The sequence below is a fragment of the Castor canadensis genome, chromosome 11 (assembly GCF_047511655.1).
Source record: "Castor canadensis chromosome 11, mCasCan1.hap1v2, whole genome shotgun sequence".
NCBI classification, from domain to species: Eukaryota; Metazoa; Chordata; class Mammalia; order Rodentia; family Castoridae; genus Castor; species Castor canadensis.
The window spans coordinates 71189530-71214387 of record NC_133396.1 but is presented as its reverse complement, the minus strand read 5'-3'; the positions used below and the strand labels follow the sequence as shown (position 1 = coordinate 71214387).

Here is a 24858-nt window from a genome sequence, read left to right as displayed (position 1 = left end):
AAAAGAAATACTGATTACTATATTGAAGATGTCATGGAGCTCTGACTTCCAGTCATCTGGTCATGTCAGATGCTCTAATAATGTTAGATAAAACCTCTTTATCAGTCCCACAGCACTACTTTCCATATTCAACAAAACCTCTCTTTGCATAGATATGTGTCTGTAAAAACAGACATTCACACTGAGGGACACAGAGGTAATTATAGAGACAGTAAAGTCTTTTTATGCCAGGAAAAATAAAATGCTGGGTGTCTCTTGAAATTTCAGAACCTGAGTCCAAACGGATCCTAACAAAGAGGAAATAAAACAGCATGGTGGACTGTGCCACAGGATTCATTTGTAAGTATGAGATTCTATAAAATAGTTAAGTATAGGAGTAGACATGGAGGAGTGTTAGCAGGGCTTTTTTCTAAGGAAAAAAAATTTATAAACACATATTCTGTTCCAGGCTCAGATTTTCTATACATAAAACTTACCATAGCCTTATAAGTTAGTGAGTCTTCTAAATCAGGCAATAGAGGAACTATTATAATATTTCTTTCATTTAATTGTGTTTTTCTGTGAACATGTGTTTATATGTTTAGATGATGATAAAAAGTCAGATACTGCAGAATCATTCATTATTAAATTGTTAGTTTCATCATTTTATTAGCTGTACTGATTCCATGTACAGATCATCATAAGATTTATCTGAAGCACTGTTAATCTAAATTTTATGGAATTTCTTCATTCCTTCATTCTATACCTAAGCACAACTACACAGGGATACTTGCTTTTATAAAGGGAAAGAATTTGTGGGCTACAGCAAACAAAGTCTGGATAAATGTAAATTGCTCCAAATTTTTCTAAATTTTATGCAACATACTAAAATAAAAGAACATCACAAAGAACACTAAATTTTTGTAGATATAATTTGTGAACAAAAGGAAATGACTGAGTGCATATAAGGATTATAAAATGATTAAAGTTGGTGAACATTTGGATTTAAGAGAATTCAATTATTTTTATTTTGCTTCTAAGAGTTCAGGAAGAAAATTTGAATCTATATATGTCATAATATATGTAGAATTCATTTCATTGCTAATATGTTTATGGTTATTCTAAGATCCTATCAATGAAATGTATTCTTTCTTTTAAATAATTATCAGGAAAAAAAGCTGAAAGAAAAACCATTGTGAAGACCAAAACTTGTGCAAAATACCCTATGTTTAGATTGCAAAAGTGTACAGTAGATTACCAAAAGATGACTGAAAAATGAAAAGATATGGGAATTGATCCATAACATTGAGATTTTCTATTTAAACATTAAAATAATTAAATAAAAAGCAATGGAAAGATGTAAATAAAATATATACTTATGTGGGTATTTATATAACAATATATGAAATTAATAAAATTCTAGATAAGAAATGAGTAAGACCACCATAACCCAGCATTGTTCAAGTGGAAAAACACATTTACTTAAAACATAATGCAGGATATTTATAGAAATCCTTGCCACTATGTATTCTCCAGGAAGCTCACATTAATCTTTTTTCTTTCTGTTTGCTTTATTATCATTATATTTTTAGGGTAATGGACTGTCTCCACATATCATTACCATCAACATAAGAAAAAATGATTATTGTTGATTTGAAGCTTGGTGAGTTTGTCCACAATGTAAGTCAGTTCTATGTTATGTCAGTTTAATTCACTGTAAACTAGGACCTCTTTTGTTTATTTTTGCCAGAAGAGACTTAAAGTTCTATGAATTATTTGAGGTTAATTTTTATTTTTACTTGGTTTTGAGGATTGTAATTTAATTAAAGGTATCCTTAGTTGGATTTATCAATCGGATGCATTAACCAAATTCTTATCCTGAAGAATTATAATTCTTAAAAAATTTAGAATGCACCTTTTTTGGGATTACCAAATACATTTCTTAAAAACACCCAATTATAACTGTGAAAGCATTTGATGCTGCCACTCCATATTTTGGTGTAAACTATAGGTGGAGATGTCTTAATGATAACTACTGTTGAATGCAGGATTGCAGATATTTCTTTTTTGAAATAAGAATTATATTGGAAATAGTTATTTTGGAAATTCTTTGCTCTCAGACTAAGAATTACATGTTCTTCATTTGGTCAACGAAATTCTAAAGTCTGCCTTTTCTATTCTCATTTTAGAGGTATGAGAATTTTAACTACTACTCCTCCATCTGCTTTCTCTCTTCCAAACTTATTTGAAATATTTTGTTGTGTCTTTCTCCTTGTTTGATCCCCTTTTTCCTTTATGTTAAGTTTTGCATATTCTTTTACTATAATTTTACCAGTGGTTTTATTGGAAGAGGTAATGAGCTCAGGTGGTCAACCTGAATTTATTATTTAAACCTGGATTAAATACTTATCAATTTACCTCTTTGCTTCAATGTGGACAGCATTATGAGGACACAGGGGTGTTTTGTGATATTCCAAAGCAGTGATGCATGGTGATGATGAATCCAGTAGTAATCAGACAAGTGAATGGACATTCAGTTCCAGAAATCTTAGTAGACAGGAGCAAACACCAGGTTCTGGGCTGTGCCTGGGAGCAGAACTCAAGTCATTGGGTCAGCACTCAATGTGTCCCATTTTCTAAGGGACTAGAAAACCAGAGAATTTTGTGAGCAACAACTCTCTGTGGTCTATTTATTCTACCCATAATATATCTTACATATAATTATTTCACTTAACATTTTCTTCAAAGTAATTACTGACACTTTTATGACATTATATTCTATTTGTATTCAATAATCTAATAATCTGTAAATGTTTTACTTAGAATCCTGAACAAGTACTTATATACATGATTATTAAAAAACTCTTCAACATAATATTTCAGGAGAGTCATAGTAAAATAAGAATAGATGTTAGAAATATAGATAACACTATATCTACTTTTGTTTATGCATATATAGTTATTTATAGCTATTTTTCACTCCTTTTCCAATGTTGCCTTACTAATGAATAACTTGGATTGGATAATGCTCCTCTAAAAATGTCATGCAACTGAGTACAGAACTGCTACTATTCTGTACACAACCTTAGCTGGATTAAAAAGCAATTATTCCACCATAAGCATGGAGCCTGACTTGGTGTTCCTTAGCTTGACAAGAATCTCAACTTCCTCTCTCTGTTTCAATCAGTTATCTCTATAGAGGAGGCAACCTATGTAATTGTTCCCAAAGAGACACTCTAGCTAGACTGTCCTCTCATCTCTTTCCCCCTCTAGCATACAAACATGTCTGAGTACTTCTGGACAAATAAATCCCACCTGTGGCCTCATTCCTTCAGAATGACATATATGTTCCTGTATCAGATATACCTGATTCTAAAACTGTAAACCAACCACTAAAATACTGTGTGAACAATAGAAATATGCGAGAAGGGAAGCAAAAAAATGAAAGGGAAGATTTGCAGAGAGTATATTCATATCAGAAGAATGAATAAGGTTAATAAGGAAAACTGGTCATGTCTGAGTTGAAATTTAAAAAGAGGAAGGAATGTGGTCTCTGACAAAAATGTGTGTTTCCTGTACATAAGAAAAGAGCTTAGGACATATTTCCTGGCTGACAGGGTACAAGATACTAAAGGAAGATCAGATAAGCTGAACAGAGAGTTTTGCATACATCTATTTTTCTAATCGTTATGGTTCCATTGTAAAGAAAAGAAAATGGAGCATCTGAGAGGTGACTTAGCATGCTCAAGGTCACAAAGCTAATAAGAGCTTGAACCTGTCTGGTTTCAGAACTATTTGAATATACTCTGACACCTCTTGTGGACACTGGGAGTCCCCTAAACTTTAGTGAATTCAGAAATTGCTTCCACTATGCATCTGACCCCAGTAAGTGTTGTATGCTAAGATTTCTGTACTTTTGCCAAACAATTCCATCAAAATCAGAAAGATGGGTTAACCTATAAAGACACATTTATTTGAATTAACAGAGATCAGCAACAAAAAAAGTGAAAATGTGTACAAATGGTTCCAGTAGATCAAGTGAAGAGACAATGAGCTACAGAATTATTGTTAAAGGTAGCAGGTACAGGGGAAGACAAGTCCTCATAGAAGACAGGGATGACTATCTATAATGATATAAAGGACATAATTACCATCTTTCCACTTAGGAAATAAGCAAGAGCTGTAGTTATCCAACACTGATTACAGAGATGAGAAATACCGAACTACACTAGGTAGTTCAATGTCCAGTTATACACAGGATCGTTATGAACAGTCAATGTAACAATTTTCTTTGCTTCAGTCATTTCAGTGTTAATCATCTTCAGTCAGATTTTTCTTTCTAGAAAAAGGCTTTTATTTTCATTCCATTGTCATTTAAAGACATCAATAAATTACTATTACTAACCAGCTAGAGTCCAAAACCTTTGTCATGATTTAAAGTCATCTAGAATTTAACTGTATATACAACATATCCCTATAGTAAACTCCCCCTTCTGCTTAAGCCACTTTAAACGTACCCTCCTTCAATTTTGTTTCTTCCTGTAGATAAGTTTAGCTCCATGGATTTTCCTCACTTACGATGAAGAACCAATCTGAAAGGGAAATTTCTCAGACCACATCTCCCAGAAGTTCTTATCTCCAAACCTCCAAATGTACTTGACTTGGGCCCTAAACTTTCATCACTATTTTCATTTACAAAGGAACAGTGACTACTTCCTGTACTGCCACTTTTTCAATGTCCTAACCCCTGCATGCTGAATTCTAGTCCCACCTTCTTTCTCAGGCTCTTGAAATTCTTTCTCTAGTCTTCCACCTCTGTTCATGGCTATCATTGGTCATCTTGGGAGTGTGTCAATCACATTGCAGTCTGTACAGTAATGACACTCCTTACAGAAAGGCAGGACAAAATGGTCAAACTTCAGAGTCCTGCTTCTCTGACCCTATTATATCATTCTGTCTACAGCTTTCACAAACACAAGAAAGACAGCAAAAGAGAGAGAGAGAGAGAGAGAGAGATCGAGAAGGAAGGAAGGAGAGAAAGTGGGTGGGGAAAAGAAACCAAATTATAAGTAGCTCTGCACAATTATCCTACCATTTGTCCTCGGCTCCATTTCCTCTTGTTCTCTATTTTTTTATTATGCCCTTCCTGATCTACTGAGACTAATCTCACTGCGGTGCTTGGTGACCTTCTTGTTCAGAAATCTGACAGCATCTTCCCTTCCTTTACTCTCTTATTCCCTACCCTTCTTCTAACACTCATTGGCACATTGTTCCTTTTTGATGACACACGCTGTGGTTCTTTGGTACCGTGTTATTCCAATCTTTGTCTAGCAAGCTGCTTTTTTACAATTTTCTTAACTGTGTGTTCTCCAGTTGTCTTCTTTCTTGGTGCACATTCTTCTTGGACTTCTTCTTTTCCTCCTCTTACCTTTTATTTGGTGGGGGTCAGATACTGGGGCTTGAACTCAGGACCTTGAGTTTGCTAGGTTCAAGTTCTACCACTTGAGCCATGCTCAGTGCTTTTTGCTTTAGGTTATTTTTCAGAGAGGTTCTTATGTTTTTCTTGGGCCAACCTAGGACCACTATCTTCCTACCTATGCCTCCCACTTAGCTGGGATTACAGACATGAACCACCACACACGGCTTGCTTATTGAGATATAATCTGGGTAACTTTTTCCCAGACTAACCTTGAAACATGATCCTCCCAATATCTGCCTCCTGGGTAGCTGGGATTATATGTGTGAGCCATTGTGTCAGTCCTTCTTTTCACCTTCTATATCCATATATCAGCAAGTTCTAAAAGTTCTTTCTTCAAAATGTTTAAAATGTATCTCTTCCCTCTACCTCTACTCTCACCTCCTCATGGTCCTGCCTGTCAACTGGTTTCTTCTTTTCCATTCTGCCTGTACTATGATCCACTCTAGTCACAAAGCCAATTTCAAATGTTAACATGTCTACTCTAAATGACAAATGCTTCAGAGATTTTCTTAGTCCTTAATACGAAACCTGTGGCTTGCACAGCCTCATGCGTGTGGCCTCAGTTTATTCTACAGCTTTATCTCCCACCACTTGATTGCTGCAGCGAACATTTTTGAGCACAGGTTGTAGTCCAATCTTAACTCTCTAGTCTTTTCTCTCAGCTCTCCCCCTGCCATACTCCAGATTAGCATAGAAGCTGAATGCTTTCTTTTCTTCAGCAAGGACATAACCTACTTCCTCCTAACTTTGACAGAGAGAGCCCTTCTTCACTCAGCACTTCCCCACACATCCTTCCCTTTCCAGCTTTGATGATGCTTTATTGGAAGCCTTTACTAACTACCCTCAAGTCTGTCTCATGGCCCCTGCATTTCCCATATCAAAATCTTACTTGTCAGCAAGGACAGGTCTATGCAGATAATTTATGAGCAGCCAGAACTTGACACACAGAGCTCAGTAGATATTTTGAATGAATCAATAGAGATTCATGTAAAAACTCACAGTTGGTCCTCAATAATTCATTGTATATAACTGTCTCTACATGGTCAGACTACTTCTGGCTTTCATTATAAAATGCAGACTTATTTATTCCTAAAAACAATTTTTAGTTGTCTTCTCAAAGACATGTACTGCTATATAAAGGTGCCTAGGCTGAATAAACTGTCTGGATTTTAACATTAAAGTCACGATTTCCAGAATGGATCTGACCACACAGGCTGCAACCCTCTCAGAAATCATTCTTAAGTTTTCCTTTTTTATATAGCTATTTATACAATTTTATTTGGCTAATTAGAAAGAGGGAAATTTTAGTTCTATATCGTGAAAGTGATTTCTAAAAATAAGATTTGTCCAAAAAAGGAAGCCTTACAAGTTGGTAAATTCATTGTCAGTGGGCTATAAATAGACCATTTTCAGAGTTCTGTATTTTTTAAACCTCATTGTTTAATGAATATGAAGACTGGATGATTATAAAGTTACTTAAAACTCTAAGCATATTTTATATTCTTATAAAATATTTGTGAGAACTGGATCATTTTATTCTTCCCCATTCCCACTGTGATTTGTATTCTATTAACTTCAGTAATTCTTTTTGCCTGATTTATATTTTTGTATGTTGTTAAAAAATTGACTAACATATAATTATTTTAAATGAGTAATTTATACAAATATATACTACATTTCCTTAGAAAAATGAGCAGGCGCAATTGCTGGATGTGTAAGATACGCAGAAATGAATCTAAGAGGCTTCCCTCAAAGTAAGTAGCTTTGACATTCTGTAACCATTTTAACGCGTTCTTATCACATGATAAATGGTGCATGTTATCTATTTAACTGCATTCTTAATATATTTTGCTCAGAAGGTAGAATTTGCATTTACATGTGAGAAACTCCACCTGAAGAGTAATCTTGTGTTATGCTGACTCTTTTGTCATTATTCATAGTTCACACTTGAGAATGCAGCATTAGGTTGGATTTGCCCTAAAGAATTCCCAGGTCGAAGATCCCTGTTAGGTTAACCATGAATGCCTAACCTAGCCTAAATTGAAACCTCAATTTTGCCCATGTCTCCCTGTATAATCAGAGCTCCTGGCCTGCACTCTTTCCCACTGAAGAGTGAATTTCCAAAAACCTCACAAGCTATTGACTGCATGGTGGGAAGAGAGAGGCTACAGTGCTGTAAGGCCCAAGCTCAGCATTTTAAATAAGACTTGAGACTGCTGAAATGTACGCATCTCAGGAGAAAGCAGGCTCATTGGGATTAACTGTCTTTTATTCTTCTGATGATTCTCAGGGAGGCTCACCATCAGAGCTTGCATCACTAGCTTCCTGCTTCCTAAACTCTCAATGAGGGATGGGGAAGCTCAGAAAGGAGAATTCATGTATATGGAAGGTTGTTTGGTAAAAGTGATTGATAAGTGCTTTGCATTCACAACCAAATTTAATGGTCTGTACAACTTTGTGACAGACATGATTATTTCAATGTTACAATGAAACTAAGGTCTGGGGATTTTAAGGGCACTAAGACTAAAAACTATTAAGTATAACATTAGAATTAGAATCCAAGATGGTCAGACTCTAAGAAATCTTCATTCCTTTTTCCCTAATGTCCTGACACCTCAAAATTCCTTATATCTGATTGCGAGTCACTGCTGACCTGCCCAAAAGAAAGGAGGAAACACAAAACTGAGAAATTTACATCAGGAAATTCTGCAAGCAATGAGACAAAGGTGCTGAAAATAATTCTGAGCAGAGGACCTGGATAGCCAAGGGCCACCATGAAACTTGTGAAACAGAAAAAAATTAAAAGCAAAAATGATGTTAAAACAAAACCAAATTTCATTTTACAATTTTGCCTATAAACATAACTAATTCTGATCTATCGCCATAACTCTCATGTACCTTAGAGGCAAAGGAAATCCCTCACCAACAATTTCCAACACCTAACCTTAAGTTTCCCAACTCAGTGAAGGCATCTTCTCTCAGGTTGTAGTTTTTAATTTCTTGTATAATGGAAATTTGTGGAACAGACAGGCATGCAATAAACCTTGCCTAGCACTTTCCACTTTGCTGGATTGAAAAGGTTATTCCAGGTTACTCTTTCTAAAGTTCTAATAAGAGAAAAGAACAATGAGTCAGATGTAATTTCATGGAAATGTTCTATTGAAAGCAATCTTAGCACAGTACACTGTTAAGCCTAGTACTGATGCAAGCAGTCCACTCCAAACTGGCAGGATCCATCAAATATTAGAAAACAAAAGATATTTGAACTCTTGAGAACTCCCAATATTTTTCCATGTTCTATTTTTTTAAGCTCTCTAACTAATCTTCTTTCATTAAGAACCTGCTAATGGTGACATCTGTTCCTGCTGAACTAACTTTTGTGCTCACTCCAATGGGACATCCAGTAGACAAGTCTTGCATCTGCAGTTATCTTTGAGTGTATCTAGTTGTTAAAAGCAGGAAAATTAAGAATGTATCATAAACTGAATAACAATAAAAATATTAACTATTTTAAAAGAGGAAAAATAAAAGTATTTGTATGTGAGAATACTGTCACTTGACAATTTACCTCACGAAGCTTGGCAGAGAGGCAGAAACAAAGCCTCCAAGCCAGCATCTCTCCACAATTTTCTAAACAGAAAACAGCTCTGTTATACATTTTAGGTCAGATAGAACTTGACATATTAAGCTCTAATTAAAATCAAATCCTTTAAAATGCAAAAGAAATTACAGTACAGAGGAGACTGAGAAAATAATAGACACAAGGTTAACGATTTTATTATATGAGTGCATGATTTGTCTGATAGTGGGATCACGCAATGTACAACCTTGTAAAAGTCATTTGGCAGTTTGAACTTAGAACTATAAAAGCATGTATCTTCTTTACCTTTGAATTGACTTCTACTAATCAAAGAAATCACTCTTGCTGTGTTTGCAGGGTGTTCTGCATTTGGTTTTAATGATGAAAAATGGGAAATAATCAAAATGGTTTTTGAAAATAGTTATGTAAGTTGCTGAAGATCTTTTGTAGCACACTACACAGTTGCTAACATAACATGACTATGAGTGATTATAAATTTATAGTTATAAATTATAAAACTGTAAATGATTAAAATAATTATAATATACAAAGTGGTTATTAGAAGAGTTTGTACTCATTAAGAATGCACACACATGGAGAGTATGACAAATTCTTGGTTAAAACATAAATATACGTGTAACAAAAGACATTAAAAATCTATTAAAATTCTATATAATAGAAATTTGGCAATAGAAAAATTACAGGATAATTTTTTCTTTACTTTTCTTTTCAATGTTTATTTCATCATATTTTCAGTATATACTCTACTTCCTATAATTATGCCTATAAATATCATACAACTTCCTATAATTTTTATAATCACAAAATTTAGATAATAAAAATGAAATGCAAAAGGTAACAGGGAGAGAAATTTCCATCCAAGTGCACACACAAATGGAGGGTAATTGTATTTTGGTGTTATTTGCAAAGTAACATAGATCTGTTGAGTTCAGCAAAATCTTGAGGATATTTTATCCTAATCAATGCTTTTTGTTTCTTTTTGAAGCCTTACTTCAGAGGAAGTGTCAGAATGGGCCCGATCTTTTGAAAATTTGATGGCTACAAAATGTGAGTATTGTGTGTACATTATCTTTGAATAAGTAGCTCATTTCATTCTTAGGGGGCCAGAGTGCCAGATGACGAACATTTGCTGCTCTTCTTTCTCACTGCTTTCTAAATGGCAACTGACATAGCTAAAAAAAGGAAAACCTGAAAATAGTGACAGCCACTGTTATTTTCTCTGATGTTAATTAAAACAAGATTAGTCATTGTGGGTATTTATTCTTCACAAGTATATCTATAAAATCCCTCTGAAAATATGCTGAAATAGTAGCACAAACCGAAATACACTGCCTTACCAGAGCCTACTAAAGTTAGCATTTGAAAAGAAGTTAAAAAGTTGCTCTTCTAAGTGCTTTTAAAAGAATAAATTTGAGTCTTGATGTTCTAAAACTCCCCAAAGTTTATCAGTGTCTGATTCAAGTGGGACTACATATGGTTTTATGCATAATTGTATACAACTATCAGTGTTCACATGATATAAATGAAAGATAATACCAATGGATATGATGAAGCTTAGTTCAGGAAAGAAAGAATGCTGTGCACTGAAGGGAATGTCAGTTGTGTTTAGGGTAGGAAACCTGCAGGTTGTAGCAAATGATGGAATTAGAAAACAAGTGCAGAAAAATATATAGTGGGTACTCACAGAAAATCATCCTATTGAATTTGGTACTTTTAAATGGAGTTAGTTCCCCTCAAATGTTCATCAATTTTTGCTTATAAGCACAATTTTATCTTGGCTCCCCCTTTAGGTTCTCTGTGGAGGTGTAATCTGCTCAGATCTATTCACTGTGGAAGGGAGTTAGTGTGCATCTTAGAGGTTTTGGTTGGTTGGTGTGCAGGGCTCTTCTGGATGAGGTTTCTTGTGTCACTCTTGGGGACTGCCATGCTCCTAGGATGTTACCTGCTCCCTGACTCTTGAACCCTCTTTGGAATATAATACTTACTGTGTGGCCCAAAAGGCAATAGTGGCTACGGACCCTTCCTTGACTATTCCTATGAAACACTTTAATCAGCCACTCTAGCTCTGACTTCATGGCTCAGCTCCTAGTACTGGGATCTACACCTCCAGGTCTGGGGTACCACCTGAGCTCCAGTTTTTGTAGCAAGTCATCCCAATGAACTTTTTGCTTTCTTTCTTTCCTTCTTACTTTTTCTTTCTTTCTTTTTTTTTTTTTCTATATGTGGTACCAGGGTTTGAGCTCAGTGCCTACACCTTAAGCCACTCCACCAGCCCTTTTTTTGTGATGAGTTTTTTTGAGATAGGGTCTTGCAAACTATTTGCCAGGGCTGGCTTCGAATGGTGATCCTCCTGAGTAGCTAGGATTACAGACATGAGCCACTAGCCCCTGGTTCATAGTTTCTTTTAATGATGCAATTTCAAACTATGCCTTTCACTTTTCAGAAATTCTTCATAGTTTTGTGATGCAATTTGCCAGCATAATTGTGAGTTTAAAAATGTCTGCTTTGTTGGTTAGATTTATTTTTCCTCTGAATAATTCAGATATCAGTCACAATACTTTGTAATCCATGTTTGCAGCATGGGTAGATTAAGCTTCCTTTTGACATTCATACTCTTCAACTGTAAAATGACAATAATGTCACCTTCCTGTTGCACATGATTGCAGAGGTTGGATATGACACACCTAGTCCAATGCCTGTTCTGGGCTGAGCACACAATAACTGGCAGGTTTTTTATTATTAATAAAGTGCACATCTCTGAATAGTGATCTTTTTTCTCTACTCCTTACCAAAAAGTCCAAAATCTTAGTATTCAAGACTTCTTATAATTTAATGTGACACATTTTCTAAAATTTATCTCCAACTATGCCTCTTCACCTAACACATCTTTGACCTATGTGACTATTGCTGCATCTTTTCACTTGTACATCTGTGACTCTCCTGCAGCAGACATTTTACTCCACTCCTTTTGGTCTCCTTACTCTACCCATTCTTGAGTTAAATTTAAGTTCCATGAAAACACTTGAAAATATTCTTCCTTCTTATTCTATTTTATTAGAATCATTATTTATTCTGCTTTTAATTGTAGCAACTCCATTACATAATGGATCTTTTCCTCAGCAGCTTGCTCAGTTGATTGTGAATTTCTTAAAGGTAGATTGCTTCTTGTTTACCTGTGTTCTCCTGAAAGATTAAGTAAAACCATGCTCTGTACCTAGTGGGCAGGGAATAAATGTTCAATGAGTAAATTCAAGATAAACATCAGCAACTAAAGACCAGTACACCAAACTTTCTTATATAATTGCATGCACTAGTACTGGTGACCTCAAAACAAAGTGAATAGAGTTAGTTACTGGCATGGATCTCAAGAAAGAACTTGTCGAGCTAGAATTAGCAATTTAAAGATCTGGTGCCATGAGAATAAGCAAAGTTCACAGAAAAGATGGTGGCAGTAAGACATCACTTTTCTTTTTAAAAGCCAACAAAAACATGGTAGCATTCCTCTGTGAAATCAAATTAATATGCAGTTCAAATAAAAGGTTTACAATCATATAATTAAAAAGTGGTAAGACAAATCACACTATGTACTATTCAAACAGAAAGATAAAACTAAGAATACAAACATTAGATATTCCAGTGAATAAAAATGTGCTTACATTAATTTAGGATACTAGTAAAAATGCATACTCTAGGCTAAGATATGCAAATGATTATGTTTACAAAGATTAAAACACTGTTTCTAAGAACATACATTTCAAAAGCCCAAAAGGGGAGAAAATACAGATGAATAGAAATTAGTTTGGAAGATGTGGAAGATGACTGTTAGGAGCCATTAAGCAGAAACTAGAGCCCAACAATTAAATTCAAAGGCTTTGTGGAAAAGGGAAATTGAAAAAAAAAAAAAAACCTATCAATTTGAGAACAGAACTATGGGAAAACACAGATGTTAGCTAGAAATTAAGAATGTTAGTAACATAGACACATTGTATATATATATATATATATATATATATATATATATATATATATATATATACAATGTATATATATATATATCTCCAAAGACACATTGCTGACAAATAGGTTTTTAAACATCAAAGATTTTTTTTAAAATAGTGTGTGCCTTTGTTCTACATTCATTCAATAAGCACATATTAGGCATTTCTTAGGTATTAGTCAGTCAGTGTGCTTTAAAACAAAACAAAACAAAACCACTAGCCTATAAGACACGTAAAAAACCACAGATTTTTTTCCAAAAGTGAAAGTCTTCTAGAAAAGAACAGAGGACTGCCATTTTTGGCACATTGGGAGTAAAAGAGAAAATTGTTATTAAAGTAAGTTTTGGAAGAATTCTGAATGGAATTCCAAAAGCAAGATGAAAACACACTTTTTAAAAATAATGTCATTTGACTATATAAGGAACTGGTTGGCCTTATTTTAAAGATAGGAAACTACTTTAGAAGTAAATCCAGTAGAGATAAGTGGCTGTATCTTTTAATGAAGAAATGTAGTGTATATGATTCCTAGTGTATTAAGACCAGCACCATTAAAAATTCACCATAGTGAATTGAGCAGAAAATATACTGTAATTTTTCAGTGTCTATAGATGATAAAAAGTTCTTCAAGTTTCCAAACACCCAAGTTGTTAGAAAACAATTAATATTTTAAGTGGACATATCAGTAGTGGTAAGATTTTAAATGTACTGGAAACATTTTGTCATGTTCCCATTAAAATACCTAAAAAGTACCTAAGACACTTCCTTAAATGATGATGACTCAAACCTTGGCGTCACAATTCAAATGGCTATCAAAGCCTCAGCCATCACCAACTCAGGAGCTGGAGACAAAATTCTGTGGGCATTGCTGGTGACTAAACCTGAGGCAGACTGGATCCAGAAAAGGTGCAGAAAAATACATTTGGAACGGTAAAGGACCAGAAATCTCCTGAAACCCAAGGACTTTTCAAACTGTGAATGTGAGGAATACAGATAATCAAAATCTGTAATGCCAGAAAAAAATGCAAAAAACACTTATGCATTGATTAATTCTCAAAAAATGTGACTATCAGTGCTCACTGATAATTGAGTAAATTATAACTCTCTAGCAGCAAACTCTAAAGAAAAGGAAAGCAAGGCACTGATAAAATTCAAAAGGATGATTTTAATAAAACCTAATGAGATACTAGAAAATACAGGTAGACAATTTATGATATGAATGAGAAGTTTAGCAAAAGGATAGAGTTCATAAAAAAAGCAACAATCAAAAACATTGGAGCAGTAGAACTCAAGAAATACAATAAACAATATAGTGGAGCCTGAACACTAAAATGGACCAGGCTAAAGACAGACTTCTGTACTGTCTTTTGAAATAACCCCATCTAATTAAAAAAATAATAAAGAAGTGAAAAAAGCTATTGAGACTTAGTTGACACCATTGAGTGAACAAACCTTCACATGATAGGTGGTCCAGAAGGAAAAGGGATGGGAAAAAGCATAGAAAATGATTGCTGAAAATTTGCTAAACTTTGGAAAAATATGGACATTTATGTTCAAGAAGCTCAAAGTATTCCTAATGTATTTGGTGAAAAGAAAGGTCCTCTCTGAAGCTTGTAGTCAAACTGCCAAAAGTACAAGACAAAGAGACCTTGCTAAAATAGATCAGAGGGAGAGTGCTTGCTTAGCATTCATGAAGCCCTGGGTGTGATTCCAATACTGGAAAAAAATGACTTGTTAAAATTAGCAAGAGAAAAGCATCAAGTCATTTATAAGGATATGCCAATTTGATTTACAGCAGATTCTTAGCAAAAGTCTGAGTATTCCAGAAGAGAATAGAACACTATATCCAAAGTCCTAAAAGACCAAAAAAAAAAAAAACAAAGTCAACCAAAAGTACTATATCCTGCAAACCTATTCTTGACAAATGAAAGAAAATAAAAACTCACCAAGATAATCAAAACCTCTGGGATTTTATCACCATCATACAGCTCTACAAGAAACATTGAAAGATCATTTCTAGAATCAAAAGGAAAATAACTGCCATCATGAAAGCATTCAAAAATACAGACCTCAGCAGTGGAGAAGATACACAAAAGGGAATACAGAAAATCATCAACACAGAAAGATGAAAACTGAAAAGGGAAAAAGGAAAGAATGAGCATCTGGAACATTCTCCAGGCTTTACCCATGCTAGGCTACATATTACAAAGTGATAGCAACCTAAGCAGCAAGGTGCTAATCTGGACATAGACACACTAACCAATGGAAGAGAATAGAGAACTCAGAAATCAACGGACATTTTTAGACAGCTAATTATTTTTACAAAAGCACCAAGAACATACATTAGAGAAAGGAAAACCTTTTAATAAATAGTACTGGAAAAAACTGGATAGGGATAGCGATAGCATAATAAATAGACCTCCATCTCTTACCATATAAAAATCAATTCAAAATGTACCAAAACTTAAATGTAAGAGTGGTAACTACTGAATGTAAGAACAATGCTACAGACTTTTGATGTGGGCAAAGATACTTGGGTATACTTCAAAAGCACAGGTAACAATAACAAAAAATTGGCAAATAGAATTATAGCAAACTAAAAAAAAAACTTCTGTATAGCAAAGGAAGCAATGAACAAAGTGAAGAAACAGCCACAGAATGGGAGAAAATATTTACAAACCATTCATCCATCAAGGGATTAATTTCCAGAATATTAAAAAACTCAACTTGACACCAAAACAATAATAATAATAATACTAAATTTTTTTAAATGGACAAATGGCCTGAATAGATATTCCTCAAAGGAGAACATACAAGTGACAAACAGGTACATGAAAAAAATGCTTAACATCTCTAATCATCAAGGAAATGCAAACTAAAACTGCAATGAACTATTACCTCACCCCAATAAGAATCTCTCTTATCAAAAAGACAAAAAGATAACAAGTGCTGGCCAGGATGCAAAGAAAGAAATTCTTATACACTGTTGGTGGGAATGTAAAGTAGTGCAGCCATTATGGAAAACAGTATGGAAGTTCCTCAAAAGTAGAACTAGAACCTATCATATTATCCAGCAATGCCATTACCAGATATATATTCAAAGAAATCAAAACCTGTATGTTGAACAGACATCTGTACTCACAGGTTTATTGCAGTACTCTTCACAATCTAGGTGTCCAATTCTGGATGAATGGATAAAGAAAATGTGATTTATATATACCACAATGAAATATCATTAGCCATAAAAAGAATGAAATTCTGTCATTTGTAATAACATGGATGGATCTGGAGGGCATTACATTAAGTGAAGTTAGTCAGGCAAAGAAAAATACTGCATGTTCTCATGTGTATGAAGAAGCTAAAACATTGATCTCAAGGAAGTAGAGAATTCAATAGTTACTACTAGAGGCTGAGAAGGTAGGGAAAGAAGAATGGAGAAAGAATGGCCAATGTATGTGGGGGAGCAGCTGGCTAAGAAAAATAACTTCTAAAGTACACAGGGGTACACAGTAGTAGTTTGACAACAATTAATTGAATATTTCAAATAACTAACAGTGAAGCTTTGAAAGTCCTCAACATAAATGATAAATGTCTGAAGTGAAATGTCACATTGATCCCCATAAACATGTACTATCACTGTGTGTCAAAAATAAAAAGCATTTTTTAAATGAAAAGAGCAAAGATTGAGAGGGTCCACAGTAAGAGTATGAGCTAATAGTTGTTTTAGTCTTATTTGGGAACTACGGTAACATAGCTGTATGCTGATGACAACCAATAAAGAGAAGCAGACGAAAGACATAGAGAGTGGAGATGATGGTAAGAGCATCTAAGAAATGCAAAGCAATGAGGAAATCAAATCAGAGTAGAGCCAGAAAACCAATTGTTTGTCCAGCACCAAAAGAAACAGGTCAATTCTTTCTCAGGAGGGAAACAGGAAAGGAAGGTACAGATGGTGGTAGGTTGGTTGACTTGTTGAAGAATAGAAGTGTATCTCCATTTGATTAAGTCTGTATTCTCAGTGAAGTGCAAGAAGGTCACCTGCAGGTTTCTTAGGAGAGGCTATTTTGGCATGTTGAGAGAAAGAAGGGATAAAATAGCTTCTGGAGATTCCAAGAGGCACAGTATCAGGAAGAGGTCAGTTGATGCCTGGGCACAGTTGAGTGACCATTGAAAACTTTCAGTGTTGACTTCACATCAGAAAGTACAGGGGGATGTTTTTCTGTAGTCTGTACCATTGCTCCAGCACAGATGCAGAGCTGAGATACAGTTAAGCCTCTCTGCACAGACAATTGTTCTGAATCATGGAGTTGGTATCAATCTTTTAATTTTGACCAAAGTCATCCTGAAATGTACTGCATACTTTCCTCCCATTCTAAATGAACAGGATCACATGTAGACAACTGTAGAAATGTCAAGCTGAATAGTGTAGGATCAATACACTGCTGAAGTGAATGAAGCCTTCACCATATTGATGAACCATCTCTGCTGCCTGGGGCATCTTTATTAATGGCACTGAACAGGCACATGAAGTTACTGATGGATATTCATCCTCCCTTGTAAATACTGAGGGACAACTGTATTATGACCTATGACCCAGCCATTTGATCAAAAGTAAACAGGAGAAAGCAAAGCATTTGCTACATGGTATTAACAATACTGATACAAAAAAGCTTCACATTATGTCAATAAGTAATTTGTATATATATTAGTGTGAAGATGAATAAATACTCACTAGATATGTGATTATACATGACCAAAAGACTGAAAGACTAAAAGGAAATACAACAAATTGTTAATAATGATTACTTCTTTATTTGAAGTTTTATATATTAAAAATAACCCACAGTACTTTAACTTTACAATGATACAGCAAAGAGAAAGTAGGGGAAAAATCAGAGGAGATTAATATTATAGAAACCAAGTCAGAGAATTTTAATAAAACAGTAGATTTACTATAAAACCTCACACAGATTGTGGTACAATCATAGAATTTATTGTTCCCAGTGGAACAGATTGAAAATACAATGGATTCAAAATTGGTTCTGTCTCATTTCCAATGTACAGTGACAGTTTTAGCATGCTTTCAAAATTAATGCATGGTGTAAGGTTTTACACATTGCAGAAAACAGAACCCTGAGATAGCTAGGCCACTCTTCTGACTCAGCCAAAAGAAATCCCACATTTTCCTTCTCCACCAAAAATGCTGGCACGTGTCATGTTGTGTGTCACAGAAATGCTCATTTCTGTGATTAGTTTTAAAAGCCCAAGCTAGAGACTACTGCAGACACAACTCTCATTCCTCACGGAAAAGGCAAACAGAACATATATTTTACAGCTATTTCTCCATTATCTCAACTTCCTTGAACAAGTCTGATAATAATCCTTTATTCACCCATTTTAAACAGATTCGTGGTCTCTTGAGCATGGTGCTCAAGACAGAGAGTCATTCCAAACTTCAGAATGGGCTGCTTGAATTGCATTGCTTGACTTGAGAAACACTTTTCCACTTTGTTAATTCTCTTGTTGACTGAGCAATTCCATCCTGACTTTAATATTTACTAAGATGCCTGAAACCTTTCACACAAATGCAGTTTCATCTGCTTGCTTGGGTAACTTGTAGCAAACTCATAAAAATTAGCCTGATGTGTACAGAATTCTGTAAAACATTCCAGTCACGTAAATCTGCTTCTTTTCTGCACCAGACTCATATCTGAAATGTCAGACAGGATTGAGTCATCCACATCAGTTTTTGTGAAGTTCTGATACAGTAACAAATGACGTTAAAATCCCAGTGATTTACAAAAAGAAAGGTTGGTTTCTCACTCATGATGCACAAAATCTGTTGTCACCTCCTGCTTTGTTGCGTTATCTTTGTTCTGGACTTTAGACTGAAGAGGCAGGTTTTTCTAGAGCATATTCTTCTAGTGGCAGTGGAGGAGCAAAGCCATAACAGGGCTCTTAAGCCTTTTGCTTGGACCTACCATGGCACTTTGCATGTATTCCATTGACTAGGACAAATCCACTGTAGTTATAAGCAGGACATGAAACATAGTTCTATTAGAAGAAGGGCAGATAATAACTGAGAACAAGGGCTTTTCCAGTGGCTCAAGCACTTGCCTAGCAAGTGTGAGGCCCTGAGTTCAAATTCCAATACCACCCCCCCAAAAAAACCCTAACAAACAAAAAAAACTACACAGTTAAAATGCAGTCTAGTCACATTTTAGGGGCTGGAAGAGTGGGTCAAGTGGTAAGAGCACCTGCCTAGCAAGTACGAAACCTTGAGTTCAAACCTCAGTGTCACCAAAAAAAATAAATAAAACTGAGAATATTGCTATAAGCCACAATACACTATATTTTATATATCATACATAGACTATTCTTATATAACAATGCACATATGGCTTTGTTAGCAAAGGACTTGGGTACATCAAGAACTGTGAATTTGGCCAGCCCCCAAAGAAACAGATACTTATTCTTCTCTCTCAAGAAGGAAGTTAAAGAAGGCAGGAATACACACACACTTATCCACTTAACCCATCCAAGTTGCCTGTGTGTCTGATTCTCATTCTATGATCTGTAGATTTTACCATATAATTATTTCTGTTCCATAGCTCATTTCTTTATTTCAAAGTCCTTATTTTCTGTTTCTAATGAAGCATCCAGTCAAAATTCTTCTAAATATCAACTATACCAATTTCTTCATTTTAATAGAACTATTTCTTTCAATGCATACTGAAAATATTGGCATTCAACTCTACTCTATTAAACCAGAAATGACTTTTTGGTTTTTGTTTGTTTGGGTTTTTTTTGTTTGCCCACTATTCATCTATTTTCTGTTCCCAGATTTCTGTGCCTATGATGAGGCAAGGTAAAACTGAATGTAAGTTTGGTGTGAAAATAAATTTCTTGTTTAAAATCTAAGTTGAAATATATTTCCCCACTGGGTAGGGATATTTAATCTATGTAATATTCTATGTTACATTTCTATGTATTCTCATCATAGTTGATATTCTTGTCCAACCATCTATCACCCAAAGTCATGAAGGCTACTCTTGCTCACCTGAAAATAGTGAGCCATGCTCTAAGTTTGTGTATTCCTAGGATGCCATATTTCTTGCAGATTATCAGTGTTCCCTAACCCTAATGCCTCTATAGATAGAATCCACCTCTGTGTTTGTATTCTTAAGTAAAAAATACTTTAACTGTTGTCTTCATTCCTGTATCACTGCTGACAGTCAGTAGAAACCAAGGATTCAAGAAGCGTGGCTTTCTAGTGCTAGAAAATCTCTTATGTGAAGATCTAGGAAAATCTGACTTTTGTCATCATTTCCTTCCATAAGTTTCCATCATCATCATTTCCATTCTCCTAAGCTAATAATATTGACCAAGATTGTGGTCATCAAAAGCCTATGTTTTTAGAGGTGATAAATATGCTTATGGCATTGACTGTGGTGACAATTTTTCATTGTGGTATTTACTTATATCCAAATCATTCAGTTGTATACATCAAATTACATGCAACTTTTTGTAAAAGAAAAATCCTATGCTAACTGTCTTAAGTGGTCACATATTTTGACTATATGCACATTTCCATTAGCATATCAATTGAAAATCACTGTTTTATCATCTAGTAACTCTATCTTTCAGATATACTGAGAGATTTTGTAGTCAACAAAAGAAGTTTAATTTTCATCTCAAAGTATTCATCTTGAACCTTGATAATACTTGGTCCTCCTAAAGATTGTGAGTAATGAATTAGATTTGTAAGAGATCACCAATCCTTCAGTCACAAGTTCCCACAAAAGAGTGACACAGTCAGGAAAGCTTCCCCATCTTCATGGTTATCTACCCATCCCAGAAAGGGGTTTTAAGACCAAAGCTGAAGATACCTATCTTCTTAGCATCCAGTGTCATTCCATAGCTGTGCTCAGCGTAACCACGGCCCTGTGCCAGATCCTGAGAGAGGGTCAGCGTCCTTCCCGGATGCCAGACCTTGCCTGTTCTTCATTTCTTGTTTGATTGAATTATGAATTATGAACATGAAGCTCAATTTTTTCAGCTTTCTGTGTTTTCCTGCTGGTTGGATATTGCCAGGCCATACAATCTAATCAGAGTATCACTCCTACATGGCTCAAATCATTTACCCCCAACCTTGACCTGTCTTCTTAGATTTGATACCCAGCCCTTATCCATGGGTTTGGTGTGAAGGCTTAGATATTTTAAGTAAATTGTGGACCAGTGTTCTATCTGTCCAGTGTATCTTTTTCCTGGGTCCTTGTGACATGTGCTTGCTATCTGTCTTAGAGCCATCTACCCTGGTGAGCATTTTCCACTAAGAGACTCAGAAAAAAGGGATGACCTCACCACTGAGTGGCATTGTCAAACATACTTCAGATGCGTAGATATAAAATACGCACAACATAATGTGGGAGCTTTATTTAGGCTTTGTTTTAAACTACATTAAATATTTTTCAGATTTTTTGATAATTTTAATCCATGAAAATAAACTGATTTCTCTATTACTTTCAGATGGTCCAGTAGTCTATGCAGCATACTTAAAAATGGAGCACAGTGATGAGAATATTAAATTCTGGATGGCATGTGAAACTTATAAGAAAATTGCCTCACGCTGGAGCAGAAATTTCAGGGCAAAGAAGCTTTATAAGATCTACATCCAGCCACAGTCCCCTAGAGAGGTAACAAGGATGGGAAGTGGATATGGGCACATCTCTTGGAGGACACCGATATGTCACACATCCATATGAGCCAGGCATTTTACATTCCAGTATCTCCTAAAATGATAAAATTTCAATCTCACTAATCTTATTTTGCAGACAAGAATGGTTAAAAACCTGAGACTCAAACTGGCTTACCCAATGCCATTCAGTGGTGACTTTAGTGTTCAAAGTTAGGCTACCTGGCTCCGAGTCTCTACAGGCTAAACTATCTCAGTGTCCAGTACAAAAGGGAAGTCTTTGGAAGAATTGCCTTTGCTGCACATATTATAATGTGCACATACCAGGGCAGTTAGGAACTGTGTGGCACCCTACTAGAGTATAATGCTAACATTAGTATAAAACCAGCAGAGACCACATTTTTATTATTACTGTTCATTTGAAACTGATTAAGGAAAGGAAAGAGTCTTGAGTAACACATGCTGAGACTCCTGGTCTCTCCTGGCCAAGAGACAACAAAGGATGAAAATTTCTATTAAGGAGGAAAAGACAGAAGATGGTGCATGAGAGAGTTCTATCACTCAGGATATTACTATGTTATTGACTTAACCTTCAAAACTCTTGACTGGAAATTTTTTCAGCTTACTGAGATAACCACTTCTCCCCTCTACTTCTCCTCACTGTCATCCCATCTCAGAAGACAGTCAGTTAAAGCAACATTTGTGACTCTTAGGGAAGACAAATTTTAAAACAGCACCAGATTCCCTTTTCTTTAAATAGAAACCTCATTTCATAAGCTTCCTCATTTGCAGGCTGCCACTAACCAACTTCTTCCATCCTCCTCACTAAGCAATGGTTTCTAAGTCTTCCGTGATCTTGGGCCTTGTGATGTCTTGATTTCTGGCATGTGAAAGGTGGATATTTATTTTTAAAAAAACAAAAAGTTTGTCTCTTATAAGTCTTTTTTGGATATCTGTGAAAACTACAAACAAAACTCCATTGCCCTGAAAAGGAGAGGGAATAAATTAAATCTTTTCATTAGATGTGTCTATCTTTGATTATGCTTACTTATAGTCTACATGTAACTTCACTTTTCAGATTAACATTGACAGTTCGACAAGAGAAAGTATCACCAGGAATATTCAAGAACCTACTCAAACATGCTTTGAAGAGGCTCAAAAGATAGTGTATATGCACATGGAAAGGGATTCCTACCCCAGATTTCTAAAGTCAGAAATGTACCAGAAACTTCTGAAAACTATTCAGTCCAATGACTCTTGAGTATTTCCCAAAAGTTTGAGTTGAAGATGATATATTTCAAGTACTCATTTTGATCTTTTAATTAAAAAAATGAGAAATAAAGTAGGAATTTAAACAGAAATGGAGCTATAAATTGATTTCTAGTTTCCAAAGAGAAGCAGATTCCAAAGGTATGAACTCTAGAACTCTTAGTACATGAAACAGCACAATTGAAGGTGTATTTCTGTGGCTCAGTAAACATATAGAGAAAGGGAATATCTTTCTTCATGACAAGCATTATTACATTTTTGCTATGGTAGTTAACTGAGTAATGATTGTTTTCTTATTAATGAATTTTGCTGTAATAATGCACAGGAAACTTCTTTAAAACTATAGCTAGTGAATTAAATCTCTTACATGAATGTATTGTACAAATAGAGTGCTCTTAGTACTTAAATTAATAGACAAGTTTGGTACTCGTAGTACAATCCATTATACTTTATCATGAGCTATATTAAAAGGATATGTTCTTGAGAGAGATTCTATCCATAAAATGTTCTCACTAATTTGCCTATAACTGACTTATATTATACATTTCTCCTACATGTGAAAAACCTGCAATGATTCTATGCTCCTAAAAATGTGTGAACTTTTTTATTGATTCTTGCTCTTACATTGCTATGATGGAAGGAGATTTGGTTCCTGTATTTTGAGATTTTCTTCTCAGCATATGTATTGAGCATGATCTTAGCAATCAATAAATCTAAATATAAATTTAAGCGTTATAAATATATGTATTTTTCAAAGACACAATAAAGGTATTGTTCCAGTACATATTTCTAAAGGCCTGAAATTAGTCTGTTGGAATAATAAGAGTATATAATACTTTTACTTCCTATCGTTCTCACTGAAAGTGTAGGTAACGACATATGCATTTGATGTTGCCTTGCTGTTACTTTAAAACACTGAGTCTAGATTCAACATCCACATTCATTAGAGCAACACAATATTTACAAGTATAAAAATTGATCTACTGCCTTTCATATTTAAAGAGATTTTAGAAATTTCAAGCCTTATATTCCTGATGAGAGGAAAACATAAAAAGTGATTTTCTAGGAAATCATTTTAAAAATCTGTGTTTTCTCTCGGTTTTGAAAAGTAGCTTAAATATAGACTTGACCCTCCTGTGGAAACAGAACTTTCCCTCTCTTCTTAGTGATGTACTAATTTTCAAACCTCCCCATGCCATATTCTTTGAGCTATTTTATTTTATTGTACTAAGAAGAATAAATTTTATCAGTGAGATCCCTTTATGGTTCACAAGCTCTCAAGCATTTTGTCTGTAGTGTTTTCCACTTTCACAAGGAGTGACATGAGTATGTGCCTGATTACCACGTACTCAGGTGATGAGAAGGACAGGGGGACAAACCACCCTGCTTCCAGCTCAGAAACTAAGGAAGCCCAGGAAAAAGAAAGGAAGGAAGGTTGGAAGGAAGGAAGGATGGGAGGAAGGAAGGAAGGAAGGAAATAATGAAGGAAAGAAAGAAGAAAGAGAAAGAAAGAAGGAAGGAAGGAAAGAAAAGAAGCACTGCTAACATAGTAAGGACAACACTTTGATTCCACACAGAGGAAAGAACACTAAATTCATCACTAAGAAAAAGTTCCAGATTACCTAGTTTAACTATATAAATTCATTGAGCTATGGGTGAACTATAGAAAATTATAAACGTTTCTTATTCTTTCTGTTCTTCAGTTTCTTGTCTTTGAGATGAAGTGGTTAAAATAGATAAAGCACTTTATTTATAATTCTAATTATCTTCAGTACATTTAAGTTGCAGAGTTCTTCAACAGTTGAAGAGGTTTGTATGACATTCTGTTGCCTGTCCTTTG

The 24858-nt window shown here is 35.0% G+C and overlaps 1 protein-coding gene across 2 annotated transcripts; it reads left to right on the top strand.

The window, feature by feature from the left end:
- Positions 1-117: 117 nt before the first annotated feature.
- On the top strand, positions 118-23773 carry Rgs13 (regulator of G protein signaling 13). Of its 2 annotated transcripts, none has more exons than XM_020179606.2 (6): positions 118-339; positions 1572-1642; positions 7144-7212; positions 10045-10106; positions 21584-21750; positions 22828-23773. In XM_020179606.2, the coding sequence occupies exons 3-6, from the start codon at positions 7148-7150 to the stop codon at positions 23008-23010; spliced, it is 477 nt and encodes a 158-aa protein (XP_020035195.1). In that variant the 5' UTR covers positions 118-339; positions 1572-1642; positions 7144-7147; the 3' UTR covers positions 23011-23773. The 2 variants fall into 2 exon arrangements, with proteins under 2 accessions (XP_020035195.1, XP_073905048.1); XM_074048947.1 differs by having other exon boundaries at positions 1572-1659.
- Positions 23774-24858: the final 1085 nt, after the last annotated feature.

Coding starts and splice junctions, on each gene's coding strand:
- Rgs13 (XM_020179606.2), top strand. CDS start 7,148: ATGAGCAGGCGCAATTGCTGGATGTGTAAGATACGCAGAAATGAATCT. Junction 10,107..21,583: donor AAATTTGATGGCTACAAAAT/GTGAGTATTGTG, acceptor TATTACTTTCAG/ATGGTCCAGTAGTCTATGCA. Junction 21,751..22,827: donor AGCCACAGTCCCCTAGAGAG/GTAACAAGGATG, acceptor TTCACTTTTCAG/ATTAACATTGACAGTTCGAC.